The sequence below is a fragment of the Lampris incognitus genome, chromosome 19, assembly GCF_029633865.1.
Source record: "Lampris incognitus isolate fLamInc1 chromosome 19, fLamInc1.hap2, whole genome shotgun sequence".
NCBI classification, from domain to species: Eukaryota; Metazoa; Chordata; class Actinopteri; order Lampriformes; family Lampridae; genus Lampris; species Lampris incognitus.
Genome location: NC_079229.1, coordinates 20,135,348 through 20,155,188, shown reverse-complemented (window position 1 = coordinate 20,155,188; position 19,841 = coordinate 20,135,348). Strand labels below are relative to the sequence as shown.

General features: G+C 43.8%; 1 protein-coding gene across 1 annotated transcript in view; it reads left to right on the top strand.

Moving 5' to 3' along the window:
- sspo (SCO-spondin) overlaps positions 1–19,841 on the top strand; it is a 172,151-nt gene that overhangs the window by 55,211 nt on the left and 97,099 nt on the right. The window contains exons 30-41 of the mRNA XM_056299211.1: positions 3,102–3,223; positions 3,608–3,787; positions 4,160–4,396; positions 5,312–5,434; positions 6,199–6,296; positions 7,643–7,874; positions 9,543–9,695; positions 9,794–9,931; positions 10,482–10,664; positions 11,242–11,392; positions 14,198–14,357; positions 14,896–14,944. Coding sequence (XP_056155186.1) covers positions 3,102–3,223; positions 3,608–3,787; positions 4,160–4,396; positions 5,312–5,434; positions 6,199–6,296; positions 7,643–7,874; positions 9,543–9,695; positions 9,794–9,931; positions 10,482–10,664; positions 11,242–11,392; positions 14,198–14,357; positions 14,896–14,944 — 1,826 coding nt within the window. The remainder of the gene's footprint in view (positions 1–3,101; positions 3,224–3,607; positions 3,788–4,159; positions 4,397–5,311; positions 5,435–6,198; positions 6,297–7,642; positions 7,875–9,542; positions 9,696–9,793; positions 9,932–10,481; positions 10,665–11,241; positions 11,393–14,197; positions 14,358–14,895; positions 14,945–19,841) is intronic.

The following is a 19,841-nucleotide window of genomic DNA, read 5'->3' as shown; positions in this document are numbered from 1 at the left end:
CACCTAACAGTAATCTTGCTGGAATTTGTTGTAAAATCTGTGTAAGCAAAGAGCACAATTCGGGGCGTCTCTTTAGGCATCTTCGCGCTACTGAACATGACGGTATGCACGCCACGTGAATCCGCATGTAGGTGGAACACACGTGCCTGCCCTTACACGAAATTGAATAATGTTACAGTATTAATATAGCTATCAATATATTTTAATAGGGCCTATTATTTAAAAAAAATCTAACAAAAACAGTCTTTATCAATTAAAAAGTCAGAGTCCGGGTCTCCAACTTCCGAGTCCGAATGCAGTAAATTCGCGAGTCCGAGTCCAAGTCCGAGTCATCAGTGCTCAAGTCCAAGTCGAGTCACGAGTCATGAAAATCAGGACTCGAGTCGGACTCGAGTCCGAGTCCTGGACTCGAGTACTACAACACTGGTCTGCACACTACCCGCTTGGGCGGTTAATGTGGATAGAACGAACCACATTATCCACATTAACCGGGTAGTCTGCACACCACCCGTTTGGATGGTTAATGTGGATGGAACGAACCTGCAACTCATCTTTTTACGATATTTTGATATTTAAATCAGCAATAGGCCTTTAGCCTAATGACTCATGAAGTGAGGCCATCTGAGGAATCACAAGTTGTGGTAAATGAAAGAACAGACGTTGGCGATATCATTCTGTCTTTAGATCAATGTTTTCCCCCACTTGTATAACTAGGCTATTAGCATCAAAGAACACAAAAATGAGCCCTCCTCGCTCTCTATCTGATCCCTGATATGAATGAATAGCCTACAAATTTGACAAGGGTGAAAAGAAATATCAGTCTCGGCCATCTCCCATCAGGCTGCTATAGCCTACTCTCACTGGAGACATGCATCATTCAACCAATCCGAAATGGCAATCACTCCGTGGACAGACTGGTAAATAAAACTTTATGGAAGAGGGGTACTGGCGGGGAAAAAATACTAAGACTAGATGATATGAAAACAGAACGAAATTCGTTTTATAAGCCCAGTATGTAGGAGCAGAAGCAGCGAAACAATATGTCAAAATGCAATTCCTGTCTGCCAATAAGGCAAGAAAAATGAATGACCAGGCGATACCTTTCAGATGCACTTTTACACAACCACCAAAAAAGACAAAAAATGTGCCCGATCCCCTTCCTCGCCTGGCTAATATCCTACTAGTAGCCTACATATTTCATCGATCATATCCTCTAACCGAGAATATGGCAGGGAGCAAACAGATTGTCGATGTAGACTAGCGTGCGCGTTCTATCCACATTAACCGCCCAAGCGGGTAGTGTGCAGACTACCCGGTTAATGTGCAGATAACCCATTCTGGCGGGTAATGTGCACATTAACCGCCCCGTTGGGTAATCTGCACATTAACCGGGTAGTTTGCACATTAACCGTTTTTTCACATTACCCGTAACATATATATACACTCACCGGCCACTTTATTAGGCACACCTGTCCAACTGCTCGTTAACGCAATTTCTAATCAGCCAATCACATGGCAGCAACTCAATGCATTTAGGCATGTAGACATGGTCAAGACGATCTGCTGCAGTTCAAACCGAGCATCAGAATGGGGAAGAAAGGTGATTTAAGTGACTTTGAACGTGGCATGGTTGTTGGTGCCAGACGGGCTGGTCTGAGTATTTCAGAAATTGCTGATCTACTGGGATTTTCACACACAACCATCTCTAGGGTTTACAGAGAATGGCCCGAAAAAGAGAAAATATCCAGTGAGTGGCAGTTCTGTGGGCGAAAATGCCTTGTTGATGCCAGAAGTCAGAGGAGAATGGCCAGACTGGTTCGAGCTGACAGAAAGGCAACAGTAACTCAAATAACCACTCATTACAACCGAGGTATGCAGAAGAGCATCTCTGAACGCACAACACGTCGAACCTTGAGGCAGATGGGCTACAGCAGCAGAAGACCACACCGGGTGCCACTCCTGTCAGCTAAGAACAGGAAACTGAGGCTACAATTCGCACAAGCTCACCAAAATTGGACAATAGAAGATTGGAAAAACGTTGCCTGGTCTGATGAGTCTCGATTTCTGCTGCGACATTCGGATGGTAGGGTCAGAATTTGGCATCAACAACATGAAAGCATGGATCCATCCTGCCTTGTATCAACGGTTCAGGCTGGTGGTGGTGGTGTAATGGTGTGGGGGATATTTTCTTGGCACACTTTGGGCCCCTTAGTACCAATTGAGCATCGTGTCAACGCCACAGCCTACCTGAGTATTGTTGCTGACCATGTCCATCCCTTTATGACCACAGTGTTCCCATCTTCTGATGGCTACTTCCAGCAGGATAACGCGCCGTGTCATAAAGCTCGAATCATCTCAGACTGGTTTCTTGAACATGACAATGAGTTCACTGTACTCAAATGGCCTCCACAGTCACCAGATCTCAATCCAATAGAGCACCTTTGGGATGTGGTGGACCGGGAGATTCGCATCATGGATGTGCAGCCAACAAATCTGCAGCAACTGCGTGATGCTATCATGTCAATATGGACCAAACTCTCTGAGGAATGTTTCCAGTACCTTGTTGAATCTATGCCACGAAGGATTAAGGCAGTTCTGAAGGCAAAAGGGTGTCCAACCCGGTACTAGCAAGGTGTACCTAATAAAGTGGCCAGTGAGTGTATACACACACACACACACACACACACACACACACATATATATATATATATATATATATATATATATATATATATATATATATATATATATATATATATATGAAAATGCATGACACATGCATTGTGCCCTCTCTTTGCTCTGTTGCAGTGGTGGCTAACCATGTGCCATGGAGAGCCATATATATGCAGGTTTTCATTCCAATCCGACTCCACACCATATGATTTCACTGAGACATTCTTCCTCTTTGGTTGAAGAGTTGCTAATCAGTGAAATCACCTGGTGTGGAGTCCGGCTGGAATTAAAACCTGCATACACATGGCTCTCCATGGCACATGGTTAGCCACCCCTGATCTATTGCATCCCAGGGCTTGTTTAATGAAAGGTGAGTTTCCACCTTCTGATCACAACATGATGTAATCACCTTTTATGTCGGTTTCTAGATGTGTGTGTGCTCCAGGAGAGTTCCAGTGCCCCGGGGACCAGTGTCTCCCCACAGACAAAGTCTGCAATGGACACAAAGACTGTCCCTCTGGAACAGATGAAGCTATCTGTCTGAGTAAAGGTACCAAGAGAGACACTTAACAGGCCTTGTCACAGGCTGAAAAAAGTGGCCTTGTGTTACACACTCTTTAGTTGTACACCCAGTATATACAATACTAGGTCCTCTTATGCTTTCCTTGAAATACACTTGTCAAGAGAATTCTTATATTCCTCTTTTGAGTCATGCTGAGAATTTTAAATTAAAGGATGTGCAGAGTTTATTCTATATTTCAAAGAAGGATTTGTAATTCTTGAGACAACTGAGAAAAAAATATGGCACAGAGGAAGTGACTCAATTATAGTACTGTTATTTAATATTAAAAAGGTATTTCTAATGATTTCTACATTCAGTAAATATTGGTTGCTCACAGATGGGTTTTAACACCTTCCTCTCTGTACGTGACAGTGACCTGCGCTCCTGGACAGTTTGCCTGTAGTGATGGTACTTGTGTGAACGGGAATAAGCTCTGTGATGGAGCCACTGACTGTTTAGGTGGGGAGGATGAGAACAGGTCCAGCTGCCATGCCTTTACAGTGACTCCATCACCCACGCCCCATCGCCTCACCCCCACCACACCCAGTTCAGGTACTCTGTCTCAGCTTGTCTTAGAGATTCAGCTGTAGTAGCTAATGCACTTCAACTAATAACATGATAACATAATATAGTGTTGTGTTACAATACAATGGCTGACGGAAGACTACAATCTGACAGTCAATTAAATCCAGCAAAACTGTTTCATAAATGTAAAGGTTGTCTGTTTCTTTACATTATATTTGTCTAATAAATGTACACGTGTCAATTAGTGGTCTGAGACAGGGGACTGCAGATGTTATTTTGAGTAAAGCGTCGGGTTGCTGTCCCCTCCTTCTCTCTTCCTCTTCCCTTTAAAGTAAATGTTTTGGTGCCCATTCAATATTACATGTAGTATGTCTCATTTTCACTCCCCATCTTCTCCAGCCTGTAGGCACTATGAGTTTGGCTGTGCAAGTGGTGGGCAATGTGTGCCCATGGCCTGGCGTTGTGATGGGGAGACAGACTGTATGGACGGTAGTGATGAACAGCAGTGTCCCACGACCTGGTGTGGCCCCAGCCAGGTGCCCTGTCTCAGCGGTGACCAGTGCGTGGACTACCAGCACCTCTGTGATGGAACCCCACACTGTAGTGATGCCTCGGACGAGAGCGTGGACAACTGTGGTAAGCTATTATTACTCAGGTGCCCCCAAGATTAAGTCAAGTCAAATCAAATTCATATGTGTCTAAGTGACACTTAAGTCCCAGAGGGCTCTACAATCACAATGAACAATTGTGTTGTAGTGTTGTTATTCTATATTAAGTACACCGAGAGAACCACGAAACCGGAGTCAAATTCCATGTATATGCAAACCTACATGGCCAATAAACATGATTTTAATTCTGATTCTGATTACAATCTGTATAATACACAACACCCACTATCCTTAAACCCTCGATTCGGATGAGGAACAACTCCACTGGAAAAAAAAAACTGTCAGAAAAAAAAGAAATGGGAGAAACCTCAGGGAGGTCATCAGCGAATACTCCTGCAGGATGGATAGACATGCAATTGATGACAAGTAGACAGAGTAGACCAGCGGTAAAAGATTTACAATAACCGCTAAATGAGGCATTAAATGATTGCTACACAAAATTAGCAAAACAAGCGAAACTACTGTCTGATTTTTTTTTTTGGGCTTGTTTAATTCTTTTAAACTGATTTTATATCTATTACAAAAACCATACTGAATTATCATGAAGCCAGTTTTCCTGATAAACACATTAAACAGCTCAACCTCAAAATAACACTGAAAGTCAAATAATTTCATTTGTGCATAAAATGATTTGAGTGGATCCCAAGTAGTTTAGAGTTCGGTAAGTTTCTTTTTGGGAAAATTACCTGTCCGAACAATGACGGTAATTATTATGCATCTTGTATGACAAAATTGTTCTTGATTTGCACTTGTTTTGAATTTAGTAAAATGGGTAAATTTACTGTGGTCAACACACACACACACACACACACAATATGTGGTAATTCAAAATGCATACAGATGACTTGCTGATGGACACCAATGACTTTTTCATTTCTGTAAGGCTCTGCTCGGATCCCTCCCTGCCCAGGCAGCTTCTCATGTGACAACCGAACTTGTGTTAACATGACGCAAGTGTGTAACGGAGTCCAGGACTGTCCAGGGGGTGACGATGAGCTGGTGTGTGGTGAGTTTTCTTAAGAGAAATAGAATTTGACTACATAGGAGGGATGCAAGAGAGGAGGGAGAGAGGGCAGGTCTGAGGAATGGGACTTAGGATGGAAGGTGGGATGAACCAATGAAGGAATAAAAGAAAACACCATGAGGAAAGGAAGCGGGGCAATAATGGAAAAATAGAGGGAACAGCTAGAATTGACTGAATAAGGAATTAAGGAAAGAGAGAAGGATGAAAAGGAACCATAATATATGTTTTATCTTGTGTTGAAAAAACAGGATCTTCACTCATTTAGTTGTTATTACACTTGTCTTTTTATATACTTCATATTTTTGGTATGATGTCATATTGACATTTTTGGCGGCGCGGTGGTGCAGGTGGTTAGCGCAGTCGCCTCACAGCAAAAAGGTCCTGGGTTCGAGCCCCAGGGTAGTCCAACCTCGGGGAGTCATGCCGGGTCGTCCTCTGTGTGGAGTTTGCATGTTCTCCCTGTGTCTGCATGGGTTTCCTCCAGGGGTTCCGGTTTCCTCCCACAGTCCAAAGACATGTGGGTCAGGTGAATCGGCCATACTAAATTGTCCCTAGGTATGAATGTGTATGTGTGTGTGTCGGCCCTGTGATGGCCTGGCAGCCTGTCCAGGGTGCTGCCCAATGACTGCTGGGATAGGCTCCAGCATCCCCGCGACCCTGAGAGCAGGGTAAGCGGTTTGGATAATGGATGGATGGATATTGACATTTTTACCCATTGCTCTGTCTTCGGGATGCTCTGTCAGCAGATAAGACCGTTTCACCGGCACCCCCCGGCAGCAGGAATGCTACTGTCACCTGCCCTGAGTTCACCTGCATGGACGGATCCTGTGTACCCTTCAACGTGGTAGGTGCTATGGATATCTATATGTGACAAGCAAGTACAAGATTAGCAAAATAAACCTCAGTTTTGATTTTGGTGTCACAAACTGGGCCGCACGGCCATGACAAAAGAACAAGAATTACACACCAAGCCAATTAAACTTTAAATTGAAAAGGAACTAACATAAGAGGAGAACCTAAACTAACAATGGCATGTGTAGTCAGTAAGATCAGCAGTGTAGGTAAGTACATGAGTGGAGAAATGTGTAGGTGAAATGTTTTATAGCACAGCAACACAAACCATGCCAACCAAAAACCAAAAGGTGTCTCAGGGAGAAGAGCACACAGCAAATTAGCTCCAAGAGGGTTTTTAAAGGAGCACGGGCACACAGGGCCCAGGTGTTGCCAATGCTGCTGATGCCACACCCACCTCCAGTATTTGCAAAGACAGCAGCCACACAAATCAAGTAACAGGCAGAGCACAGGAAATAAGTGTTTTTGAATTTCATTTCAGTATCTTAGAACAAGTTGACTGACCTCTTCAGGTGGTCATTTAGATGAGTGATGAAACGTTTCTCTCAATAAATGTTGTGTCCAGATGAACTGATTCAACTTTCTGTGATTCTAAATTTAAAGTCATTCATTCATTCATTCATTCATCAATCATCAGCCGCTTCTCCGGGATCGGGTCGCAGTGGCAGCAAGCTAAGTAGGGCACTCCAGACGTCCCTCTTCCCAGCCACGTCCTCCAGCTCCTCCTGGGGGATCCCAAGGCGTTCCCAGGCCAGATTGGACATGTAGTCCCTCCAGCGAGTTCTGGGTCTACCCTGGGGTCTCCTCCCAGTTGGTCGTGCCTGGTAAACCTCCAAAGGAAGGTGCCCAGGAGGCCATCCTAATCAGATGCCTGAACCACCTCAACTGGCTCCTTTCGACACGAAGGAGCAGCGGCTCTACTCCAAGCTCCCTCCAGATGTCCAAGCTCCTCAACCTATCTCTAAGGCTGAGCCCCGACACCCTATGACATTTAAAGTCATGGAACTTAATGGGACTTGAACTTTTCTAGTGTCATTTTTAACATAGGTTTTGTTCCAATTGGTCTTAAGTTGGACTCGCCACTTTATTAAAGTGTTGGATTTGACTCGGACTCACCCCTCTAAGGACTTGGTCTGGATCTGGTCTGACCTTGGGTGGGCTTGATTACCCAGCTAGTGCTGAGTGGGCAAGACAGACAACGGTGTACCGGATTTAGAAATAAAACTTAGTTCCTTCTGATTCATATCTCTAGCTGCCCCAACTCCTCTCTCTCTTTCTCTGCCCTTCTCCTCGTCCTCATTCTCAACAATCCTCTTTTTCCCTTTCCTTCTCTTGTAGGTGTGTAACAATGTAGCGGACTGCCCAGACTCTCATCTTGCTCCACTCGGGGATCCCACAGATGAGCAGGGCTGTAGGAACTGGGGCGTGTGGGGCCCCTGGGACCCCTGCAGTGTCTCCTGTGGGACAGGATCCATGAGCAGAAGGAGAACCTGCCCACCAGGAGATCCGCTACGTGACTGTCGAGGCCAACGTGAGCAGAGACAGCAGTGTTTCAACATTACCTGTCCTGGTGAGAGAGCAGAGACAAGAAAAACCGAATATCAACAGCTATGGCGATGACAGATTAAGACCGAAGCGAACCTCAAATCCCCTTGTAGATTTGCCACTGCTGAGGCTAAATGTATTGGCGTCAAAGAGGGGAACCAATCTGAGATTAGTAATCTGATTTAATTTTTCATGTCTAAAAACCTTGCATACATCATAATAAAAATTAGAACATTTGTTTTTATTTGCAACTGCCTAACATTGAGTTTTTTACACCATAATTTATAGCTGCTCTAAATTGTGTTAACAACTGTGAGGGAGTGGTCTAGCTGACATTAATATTCATGAGCTGACCTTTAAGTGACAAGTTCAAGTAAGGGTTGGTGGTAAGAGTAGGAGGGGTTTCATATTTTGATGCTTTGATCGGATTGGCTGTATAAATGAGTGTCTGATGACATCATGAGTATCAGAAAAAATGATAGGCTGAGAGAAGCTGAACAAGGGAAGGGGGAGCTCTTTTCTAAAGAAAAAAAACGGAATTTTGTGTTTTATACTTTTTTCAGTGGAAAGAGAAAATCCAAAAGGCATGATGATTAAAGTTATAAGTGAAGTTGCTTTGAATTGATTTCTGTTAGTCCTGCCTATTAAAACGAGAGGAAATTCAAAGGGGGCGGCACGGTGGCGCAGTGGTTAGCATGGTCGCCTCACAGCAAGAAGGTCTTGGGTTCGAGCCCCAGGGTAGTCCAACCTTGGGGGTCGTCCCGGGTCGTCCTCTGTGTAGAGTTTGCGTGTTCTCCCTGTGTCTGCATGGGTTTGCTCCGGTTTCCTCCCACAGTTCAAAGACATGTAGGTCAAGTGAATCGGCCATACTAAATTGCCCCTAGGTATGAATGTGTGTGTGTGTGTGTGTGTGTGTGTGTGTGTGTGTGTGTGTGTGTGTGTGTGTGTGTGTGTGTGTGTGTGTGTGTGTGTGTGTGTGTGTGTGTGTGTGTGTGTGTGTGTGTGTGTGTGTGTGTGTGTGTATGTATGCTGGCCTTGTGTGATGGCCTGGCGGCCTGTCCAGGGTGTCTCCCCGCCAGCTGCCCAATGACTACTGGGATAGGCTCTAGCATCCCTGAGAGCAGGATAAGCAGTTCGGATAATGGATGGATGGATGGAAATTCAAAGGGATTTCACTTGTGTCAATGGTATCATGTTTAATCCCCTTTTTTGACGAAAATATTGAAATGGATTGTTGAACTGTGGCTGTGCATGATGAGGACTACATTACAGGAAAACAGCACCATCAGGTCCACACAACCTCAGGTTCTTAATGGTATTTTTTACTCTTTGGGTTTTCTGCCACATCTAGGGAGGAACGCTTGTTATTGCCTCTCCCTCATTATCTAAAAAACAAAAAAAAGCCTGTTTATATTTTGTTTTAGCAATCTTTGTCATGCAAAATGCAGAATGCTAAATGCAGCATGATAATTCATGTTGCATTTAGCATTGTGATTCTCCAGATTTTGAAATTGTTATGAATCAAAAGGCTCTGACTCTGCTTTCTTTTGATGTCACAATGTTTTTTTTCCCCCATGCAGAGGGGCAAGTGGCTATAATAGTGTTGATTTTATTCTTAATCACAGAAGTCCAATATTTTCAATTTGAGATTTGCCATTGCTAAAATGTGACATTTCTCTCCCATCCTTGGTAGTGGATGGCCTGTGGCTGCCGTGGGTGACCTGGTCCAACTGTTCCTCTGGTTGTGGAGGTGTGGAGGTGAGACACAGAGGCTGCATTCCCCCTCGCTATGGAGGCAGAGACTGCTCCCAGCTCCCAGGACCCTCCAACATGGCCATGGAAATCAGTAAGGAAATCAAAACTGATTCATGTTGGTGAGCTCTAAACTGACTCTAAACTGAGAGTCAAGCCACAATTGATTTTTTCTCAACTTTACCCCACCAGATCCATGTCCTGAGGATGGTTGTACCAACACCACCTGTCCCAGTGGCCTGGTGAGACACAACTGTGCCCCCTGCCCCACCTCCTGTGCCCATATCAGCAGCGGAACAACCTGCAATCCCAAAACACCCTGTTTCTCAGGTCAGATCAACTAGTGAACACTGGAGACTTGACTGGCAACAGAATGCACAATGAAATGGTTAATATGGTCATGTACAGTATAGCACATTTTTGTCATCGTTCATGGCTTATAGGTGGGAAAACAAGTTCCACATAGATGTTACTTTAGCTCTATCTATTGCTATCACTTTATATATGTTGTGTATAAAAGGGAATGAGTTTAAGTGTTTTGCTGAAATGAAGTTCATTTAAAGCTATTTTCTTCCTTGAGTGCTGTAACTTGATCTGCAGGTCATGGACCCTGCTCAAAAAAGTCTCATCATGTATTTTGAAATTGTAGCTGTTACTACTGTGATTTTGATTGATATGTCTGTATGTATGTATGTATGTATGTATGTATGTATCTGTCTGTCTGTCTGTCTGTCTGTCTGTCTGTCTGTCTGTCTGTCTGTCTGTCTGTCTATCTATCGTTCTTTCTTTCTTTCTTTCTTTCTTTCTTTCTTTCTTTCTTTCTTTCTTTCTTTCTTTCTTTCTTTCTTTCTTTCTTTCTTTCTTTCTTTCTTTCTTTCAGGCTGCTGGTGTCCGGAGGGCCGTGTCATGAGTCACACTAAGCAGTGTGTGTTACCAGAAGAGTGTGTATGTGAGGTGGCCGGCGTACGGTATTGGCCAGGCCAGCACGTGAAGGAAGACTGTGAGATCTGTGTCTGTGAGAGAGGACGGCTTCAGCAATGCCAGCCCAACCCAGAATGCTCTGGTGAGCCTGATCAGCACTCGCTTTAATATAAAATTCAATTCCAAAGGGTGATTTGATTCTGCACTGTGAGCATTTTACTTCATCTACCTGAAACTTCAACATCTCTTGTTATATGAAGGTACTCAGTGAGTGCAAAAACTTTTATTAGTAGGCTACAGTTACTATTATAGAAAATATAATCTAAAATAGACTGTGTAGGTAAAGCTAACAATGATCCCTTATTAATTTTATCCATTACATCAGCTTAAGCCACAAAATTGAGAGTTGAGCTTCATCTTTAACCTTTGAGATAAAAATGTCAAACATTGAAATGCATTATTATGTAGTGGGCCTTACTATTTTATTTTTCTAGTGTAAATAGATTGCATATTTTTTGTGTCTCATGAGCTTATCAAATTAGTCTTTGTTTTTGTCTTTGTGTGCCTGTATAGTATGTGTTTGTATATTATATGACATTACACTGATACCAACGCTGCTCCTTGTTTTTTATCCACATATATGCTCATACTCATCCATACTAATCCAGTTATCTATGGTCAGATTCAGCAATTTAATATCTGACTTTGTCCCGCTCCAGTGCACTGTGGCTGGTCAACGTGGTCTGAATGGGGAGAGTGTTTGGGGCCCTGCGGGGTCCAGAGTGTTCAGTGGTCATTCCGCAGCCCAAATAACCCAACTAAGCACGGAGACGGGAGTATGTGCCGGGGAATCTACCGGAAAGCCCGCCGGTAAGTAGTCTCCTCATTTGGAGACCATTAAGCCCTTGTCTCAACACTGTTGCAGTCTTCACCACCAAGGTTTCTCTGTTCTGAACAGATTATATATTCAAAAGTTTGCTGTGACCATTCTTCGAAAGGTTCAAAACTGTGAATTCCCGTTTTACTCAGCAATGCTATCTCCCTGAATGTTGCGCCATTGCCCATTTTGGCATCTCACTTTGACTGCAAACTGTTGTGTGCCATGCTACCATGCATTTACTGTGATGATAGTTTTTTTGGACCCCCCCCCCCCTTTTCTCCCCAATTGTACTTGGCCAATTACCCCACTCTTCCGAGTTGTCCTGGTCGCTGCTCAACCCCCTCTGTGGATCCGGGGAGGGCTGCAGACTACTACATGCCTCCTCTGATACATGTGGAGTCACCAGTCGCTTCTTTTCACCTGACAGGAGTTTTGCCAGGGGATGTAGCGCGTGAGAGGATGACGCTATTCCCCCCAGTTCCCCCTCCCCCTTAAACAGGTGCCCAACCGACTAGAGGAGGTGCTAGTGCAGTGACCAGGACACATACCCACATCCGGCTTCCCACCCACAGACACAGCCATTGTGTCTGTAGGGACGCCCGACCAAGCCAGAGGTAACACGGGGATTTGAACCGGCGATCTCCATGTTGGGAAGCAGTGGAACAGATTGCTATGCCACCCAGACACCTGATAGTTTGTTTTTTTTTGACCTATACATGATTATATGCATGTTGTTCTTTCTATTGCCAGTTACAGTATGAGTTGTATTGGCATCTTGTAATAAAAGTGAGGGCCTGGGTCCGCGGTGGTGTAGCGGTCTAAGCATCGGCTTTGTGTCGATGCAGTTGCCCACTGGGGACCAGGGGTTCGCGCCCCGGTCTTGTCAGATCCGGCTATGGCCGGACTCGATGAAGCAACAATAATTGGCAACGCTGTCTTCAGGAGGGGGGCGGAGTCGGCTTGTGTTCGTCACATGAATGCGTCTCTGTGTGTGTTGGAAAAAGCAGTGGTTCTATCTGGATTTGCCTTGTCATGGAAGTGGTGAGGCGTCTCCTTCGAGACTGCCGGCCGGAGAGATGCAGTTGGCGAACGCATGCAGTACGAGGGTGGGTGTTTGAACTAAATAGGGCTTGATTGGCCACTAAATTGGGAGAAAAAGGGAAAATCAGAAATAAATGTAAATAAATAAATAAATAAAAGCGAGGGCCTATTATTGTAGTTTCTGAGATTGAAACTTTTTCAGACCTCTCTGGACAATCACCTATTGAAAGAAGCAGAAATTAAATGAGATAAAAAGTTGGAAAGCAGGTCAGTTGAGAGTTTAAATAATCAGCTTAAGCACTTGTGTAGGTCTTTACAAAGAGGCTAATATATACTGATGATATAGTGATTCTAGCTCATTATGTGTGTTACTATACTCTGGTTTTGAGGGATTTTGTCATAAAAAAGTATGACTGATCACTTGGATCATTTGGACGGTTTGGAGACAAAGCAAGAGAGGCAAGATTGAGATGGCTTGAACAGGTGTGGAGGAGAGATGGTGGGTATATTGGGAGAAGGATGCTGAATATGGAGCTGCCAGGGAAGAGGAAAAGAGGAAGGCCAAAGAGGAGGTTTATGGATGTGGTGAGGGAAGACATTCAGGTGGCGTGTGTGACAGAGGAAGATGCAGAAGACAGGAAGAGATGGAAATGGATGATCCGCTGTGGTGACCCCTAACGGGAGCAGCCGAAAGTAGCAGTAGTAGTAGATCATACCTTCATCTTATCAAGTCATACTACCTCCACAGTTTAAATAATGTCCGTGTACAAGGATCTGTATGCTGTGACTAGGTTATAATCAATTTAAGATCAAATTTTGAGTTTTTGGTTAAATACCTGTTTGCGGACAACACAAAAAACCACCTGTTTGCATTTTTTATTTTATTTTTTTGGAATTTTTCCCCGTTTTTCTCCCCAATTGTACTTGCCCAATTATCCCACTCTTCCGAGCCGTCCCGGTCGCTGCTCCATCTCTTCTTCTGGAGGGCTGCTGACTACCGCGTGCCTCCTCCGATACATGTGGAGTCGCCAGCAGCTTCTTTTCACTTGACAGTGAGGACTTTCCCCAGGGGGATGTTGTGTGCGGGAGGATCACACTATTCCACCCGGTTCCCCCTCCCCCCTGAACAGACGCTCCAACTGACCAGAGGCGGCGCTAGTGCAGTGACCAGGACACATACCCACATCCGGCTTCCCACCCGCAGACACGACCAGTTGTGTCTGTAGGGACGCCCGACCAAGCTGGAGGTAGCACAGGGATTCAAACCGCAACGGAATAGACCACTATGCTACCCGGACACCCTCTCTGTGTGCATTTTTAAGGATCATTGTAAATGTAACTCTAAGAAGTGTAATACTGTGATAAACTGACAAAGCCTAACATTTACTACAAACTTGAGTCTACTAACAGTGAAAATATCCTACCATTACATCTTTAGGTAAGGCAAGTTTATTTGTAAAGTGCATTTCATATACACAAAGCCAATTCAAAATGCTTTAAATTGGCCATAAAAAGACATTGTTAAAAATACAGAATAAGATAAAAAGGCATTTAAAACATGAAATGACAAGAAATGACAATTTGTTAGTGTGTTGGTGTTTTTCCTCATTACATCACATTGTATGTTTTATGTGGGTTTGCATATGAATACATTCCCACATCTATTTGCTGTAAGCATGTCTGTCTGTGTATGTGTGTGTGTGTGTGTGTGTGTGTTTGTGTGTGTGTGTGTGTGTGTGTGTGTGTCCGTCCAGATGCCAGACAGATCCCTGTGAGGAGTGTGAGTTCCAGGGCCAGTCCCACGCAGTGGGGGACAGATGGAGGACAGGCCAATGCCAACTGTGCCACTGTCTGCTCAACCTCACAGTGCAGTGTTCCCCCTACTGCCCATATGCTGTCACTGGATGCCCACTGGTGAGTAGTTAATGCTGAGTGTGTGTTTATCTGTGTCTGTGTTTAGTGTTTACATGTGCTTACATGTTTGTTTGTTTTTTATTTTTATTTTGGATGAGCTCTCATGCATGCATACTTCCGCATTTGTGCTTTGTATATGTAACTTTGTGTGTGTGTGTCTGTGAATGTGCATGCGTGTGTTTGCACATGCATGTCCGTCCATGCTTATAAACAAATTATGTGCTGTATTTTCCTGTGTGTCTGTCTGGACAAGTGTGTGACTATAATGACAAACAGTATGGTGGTGCTTTCGTCTCTTTTTTCCTCTTTGCATCTCTGGGCAACTGTGCTTCAGTGTACCTTGTTTCAGGGTTATCTCGAGTAAATATTAGGAGTCAACAGTGCTTGTCATCTTCTTTGCAGTCAGTAGTGCTTGTCGTCCTCTTTGCAGTCAATAGCTTTGTTTCCTCTCCATTTTTAGCTTTTCCTGCATATGGTCTTATTTGATAGCAACTCTGTCACCTGCACCTCTTGTCTGATGGCTCCTTTGTTCCTGTAGGGACAGAGCCTGGAGCCCGGGGAAGGAGACAGGTGTTGCTATTGTCAAGGTAAAATCAGAGCTCTTGTCTATTGGCTATTTGTTATTTCATGTTAAATAACACCAAATTAATTAATTTGTTGACTAACTGCACCCGATGTTCATTATCTTGGCCATGACTGTTCATGGATGTCAGCAGGTGTGTTACTCCCAGTGTGTGAGTGTTTACTTTTGGTATAAGTGTATGGGACATGAGGGATAGATGAAGTCAGTGGCCAAGGTTGGGTTAGTAGCTGCAGGAAGTTATTTATCCATTGAAAGTTATTTGCATTTACCTGTTATGCAGACAAGAATGCCAAGTGGGTTTGAAGGGAGATGGCAGAGAGGCCTAGAAACTTTGTTTTGTTTCAAGAGTTTTTGCAGGTATTCCACCAAAGGTGCCCTTGGGCAAGATGTTGAATGCTTGTCTTTTTCTTCATTTTAATTGACTAATTGACTTGGAAAACATCATTATCTTAATGCTCAAAATGAAAATGTAAATGTTTGGTCATGTGCATCATGATAACTCTTGAAATTTACAATTTCATTTAGCCCAAGCGGTGTACATCTGAGAGCTGATACAACACAAGCAAGGATCTAGGCAGGAGAGAACAACATGAATAAGTGCTGTAAACCTAAGTTCGAGTCCAATAGGGCGTAGGTGCCAACAGGCAGTGTACAGAGGCAATGCATGGAGTTCACAGAATACATAGAAGTGGATTTTTTTTTCCATCAAGTGCATCAAGTGTTTCCAAAATTTCTGGGTCTTTAGTCTTTTCTGAGAGATTGAGAGGGACTCTGCTGATCGAACAGAATTTGGTAACTCATTCCACTGTTGACTACTAAACTTGTTCTGAATAAACACGACGTTTATCTTCAGTGAAACCGACTTTATTCACTCCATTTCTTCACGATACCAAGCGACCAGCAACTTGCTCTCGGCATCCGCACCACCACAACTGCGCATGACAAGAGACTCCCGCCTAGAAGGGGCAATACACTGCACATGCATAACCTGACCAGAAGGGGAGCTGTCCTCCATTACATTAACTAAATAGGGATGCATAGAGATAACAACATGTTAACAATCTCATTCTCTTTTTTTAAAGAAATAAACAGAAAACAAAAAAAATGAAATTCACAGCGTGAATTATGGAACATACATTTCCAGAGAAATCAACATGTCATGGAAACATTTGAGAACAAAATCAATTGTCCATCCAACACCCTTTTAACCCGGGTCCCATTCTCCTTTCTTTGTGAGACAGTCAGCGAGTTGAGTTTTCGTGTCTGACCAAAGAAAATCATCTACATGACATGCAAGCACCCCAGTGACCTTACATTGCTCATCCAACCAATAAAATATTGCTGGATCCACCTGAGACACTCTACCACCAGTAGTCTGCATGATTTCCTTCACTTTGTTGTACCAATATAGTGATGCGTCTGCAAGTCCATAAACACATTTCTTAAGTTTCCATACAACATGTTCACAGCCTGCTTCTGTAGGGGGGCGGATATAAATATCCCTGGATAGCTCCATACCCTGTAAAAATGCCGATTTGATGTCCATAGAATGCACTTCCCACTGGTTTTGACATATCACTGATAACATAAGTCTAAGTGAATCAGTAGCACATGTAGGGGAATCCTTTTGTAGCTCTTGAATATTTATCTCTTCAAAACCTCTGGCAACCAGTCGTGCTTTAGGCACAATACCCTTAGGTGTTTCTTTAAGACTACAAACCCATCTAGTAGAGATATATTTCTGACCTGCATCTTTAACTACCTCGAAGACATTATTATTGTGCCAGTTCTTTATTTCTTCCTGTTTAGCTGCATCAAATGAGATGTCTTTCGTTATAAGTACATCAGCTTCTCTGTCTGTTTCTATGTGGAGATTATCAACTTCTGAGATATCAACTGATACCTTCTGCCCATCACTTCCATTATTCTCTAGATGTTGCATGTTATACCATGTTTTATATTTCCCTGTAGCTTTGCCTGCTCTCCCCAAGACTCTTGCTCTAAGTAGAGTATTGTCACCTCTGTTCATATATGTTACAGTCTGTCCTGTTTTTAAACTCATACCTGCAGAGGGGACAGGATTATCATGTGCATTAGGCTTATGGGCCATTTCAGTTTGTGCAACATTACTTTCAGGTAACTCATTCTCTCTATTTTGTTCACTGGCTAAATCATCAGCTACATTGTTTATACCTTGTTCATCATTTCCTGTTTCTGTGTCTTGTTCATCATTTACTGTTTCAGCATCATTTTCATTTTGTACCATTTGTTCTTCGTTAACCCTTGTGTTCACCTTGGAAAGTCTAGAGTGATGTACTCGCACTAAGATTCCACCATGCCTTACAAAAACAACAGCTCCATCCTGACCAATAACAATTCCTGGTCCTTTCCACTCATTACATTCAGCTCGTTTGTAATACACCTTGTCACCCATGTCATATTTTTCATCTGTAGCTCTGAGCTGTTTACGTAGTGCTCGTCTTATCCTTTCTGAGCACTCTGCTTCAGCGAATGCTTTTCTAGCAGCATGTAGGGCCGAAATGTGCTCTCCTACTCTAGCACTCATAGTAGTACCCTCTACTGCGGGTGGTTTATCAACCAGTACAGAAGGAAGGTTAGGATTCAAACCATACACAAGTTGACGTGGACTGTAGCCGTGCACATTATGCATACTGTTCTTAGCCATAAGAGCCCAGTCCAGGGCCGTTTCCCAGTCACAGCCACTTTCTCGCCTGACCTTCAGAATGATGTCGGTGAGGGTCTGATTATGCCTCTCCATTAGTCCGTTGCTCCAGGGACTGTATCCCGCTGTTGTTTTCGTCTCAATGTTAAAGTTCTCAGCCATATCACGGAACTCTGCATTATTGAATTCTCCTCCGTTATCGCTGTAGAGCCTCTGGGGGGCGCTGTGGATTCCTATCCATGTATGAAGAAATGACTTGACGATCTCTGAGGACTTCTTGGTTTTTACAATGCTTCCTGCGCTGAACCTTGTGAATTGATCAATGATGTGGAGGTACCATACCCCTGGTTCCAACTCATGCAAATCTACTGCCACCGTTTCATTAAACGTTGAAGCAAGAGGCAAGCCCACAGCAGGCTTTGGCTTCGTCTTGCTGTATCTCTGGCAAATGTCACAGTCCTGTACTATGTGCTGCAAAATCGTGTCACACTCTGTGTCTTTATTTCCAGAGCTATGGATGAGCCGCTGTAGCCTCTCGGCGGAGGCGTGACCGAACTGTTTATGCAATTTCAGAAGAACTTTGTGTTTCTCATTTGCGGTCATATTTTCTGTGACTGTGATGACCTCATCTTCATTCAGGCTGTTCTCTGGAGCCGTCAGTGCTTCAGTTTCTATTGGCTTTGTTTCTGTGCTCTTGTCTCTGATATCTATACAATAGTGTCCCGAGCTGGTTAATTCAAGAGGGATATTTTCATTAAACATCACAGCACTATCATTCTCCATATCCAAAATGGTCCCTGCCCTTTTCAGTGAAGTCTTACTCAGAAGCAGTGGGATATCAGCTTTAACTACTTCAGTTTCCACTTGACATTTTGTCTGTCCTATTTTTGCAGGCAGTTTCAGTATTTTGGAGGAATGTACTATATTCCCATCTCCAAAGCGAAATGGTCTGCTGCTTGGAATTTCACTTTGCGCTATCTGGTTCACTTGGCTTAGACTGAGGTCTGCGACAAAATTTTCCAACCACTTTTCTCCGCATACTGTGCGGGTACATGCAGTATCAATGATAGCTGTCCCTAACGACTCAGTCAGAAAGATCTCTGATGCTGATTCAGACAGCGAGGCTTTGGTAAACAATGTGTCCTCTACTTTTGCTGGCTCGCTATTCTTGTGGGGACAGTCCTTGGCCCAATGGAACGTGCTCTGACATACAGCACATTTTGATCGCCTACCGAACCTATCCAGTGGGTTAGTACCTTGTAACGGTGGCTTTTGTTGTCCAACCTGTGTTGTCTGTGACTCTTGTCCAGCTTGCTGCACAACGTTACTTGTTCGTTTAAATCTTCCTCGCGAGCGCTGCTCTGTGTAGAACACTTCATCTTTTACTTGTATGCCATTAGTCGCGTCGACTTGTATTTTCCCTCCAAAAATCCTCTTGAGCTCGGACTTCATTGCCGCAAACGTTAGGTCCGTACATGCTGTCAGCGCCATTTGCCTATTTTTCTCGTCTAGACAAGCCGTATCCAAAAGTTTAAAAGCTAATACGGCATCGGGAAGAGTCATATCATACTTTTTCATTCTATTGTATCGCTGCTCAAAGTCAATCACATAGTCCGCCATGGACACAGAACTGTCCTTCTTGATACAGTCAAAATACGAATAAGCATCGTAAGCGCGGTCCCTCTCTTCTTTGAGAAACATTCCATCTAGTTTTGCAATTAAAACGTCCATACCCCCATCTGTATTCAAGTCTGCAGCGGGTATTTCCATGGCGATATCCCTTGCCCTTCCTTCAAGCCCCAGGACGACAGCAAGGGCCTGTTTCTTCTTATCCAGCTCAGTAACGAGCTTCCACATAGCAAATTCATTTTTCCAACTCTCGTACGGTCGGGACTCATCGAACTTCGGTGGAACTTTGTAGCTAGCAGAAGCCATTTTCTGCTAACCGTCCTCTGCTACCAATGTTGACTACTAAACTTGTTCTGAATAAACACGACGTTTATCTTCAGTGAAACCGACTTTATTCACTCCATTTCTTCACGATACCAAGCGACCAGCAACTTGCTCTCGGCATCCGCACCACCACAACTGCGCATGACAAGAGACTCCCGCCTAGAAGGGGCAATACACTGCACATGCATAACCTGACCAGAAGGGGAGCTGTCCTCCATTACATTAACTAAATAGGGATGCATAGAGATAACAACATGTTAACACC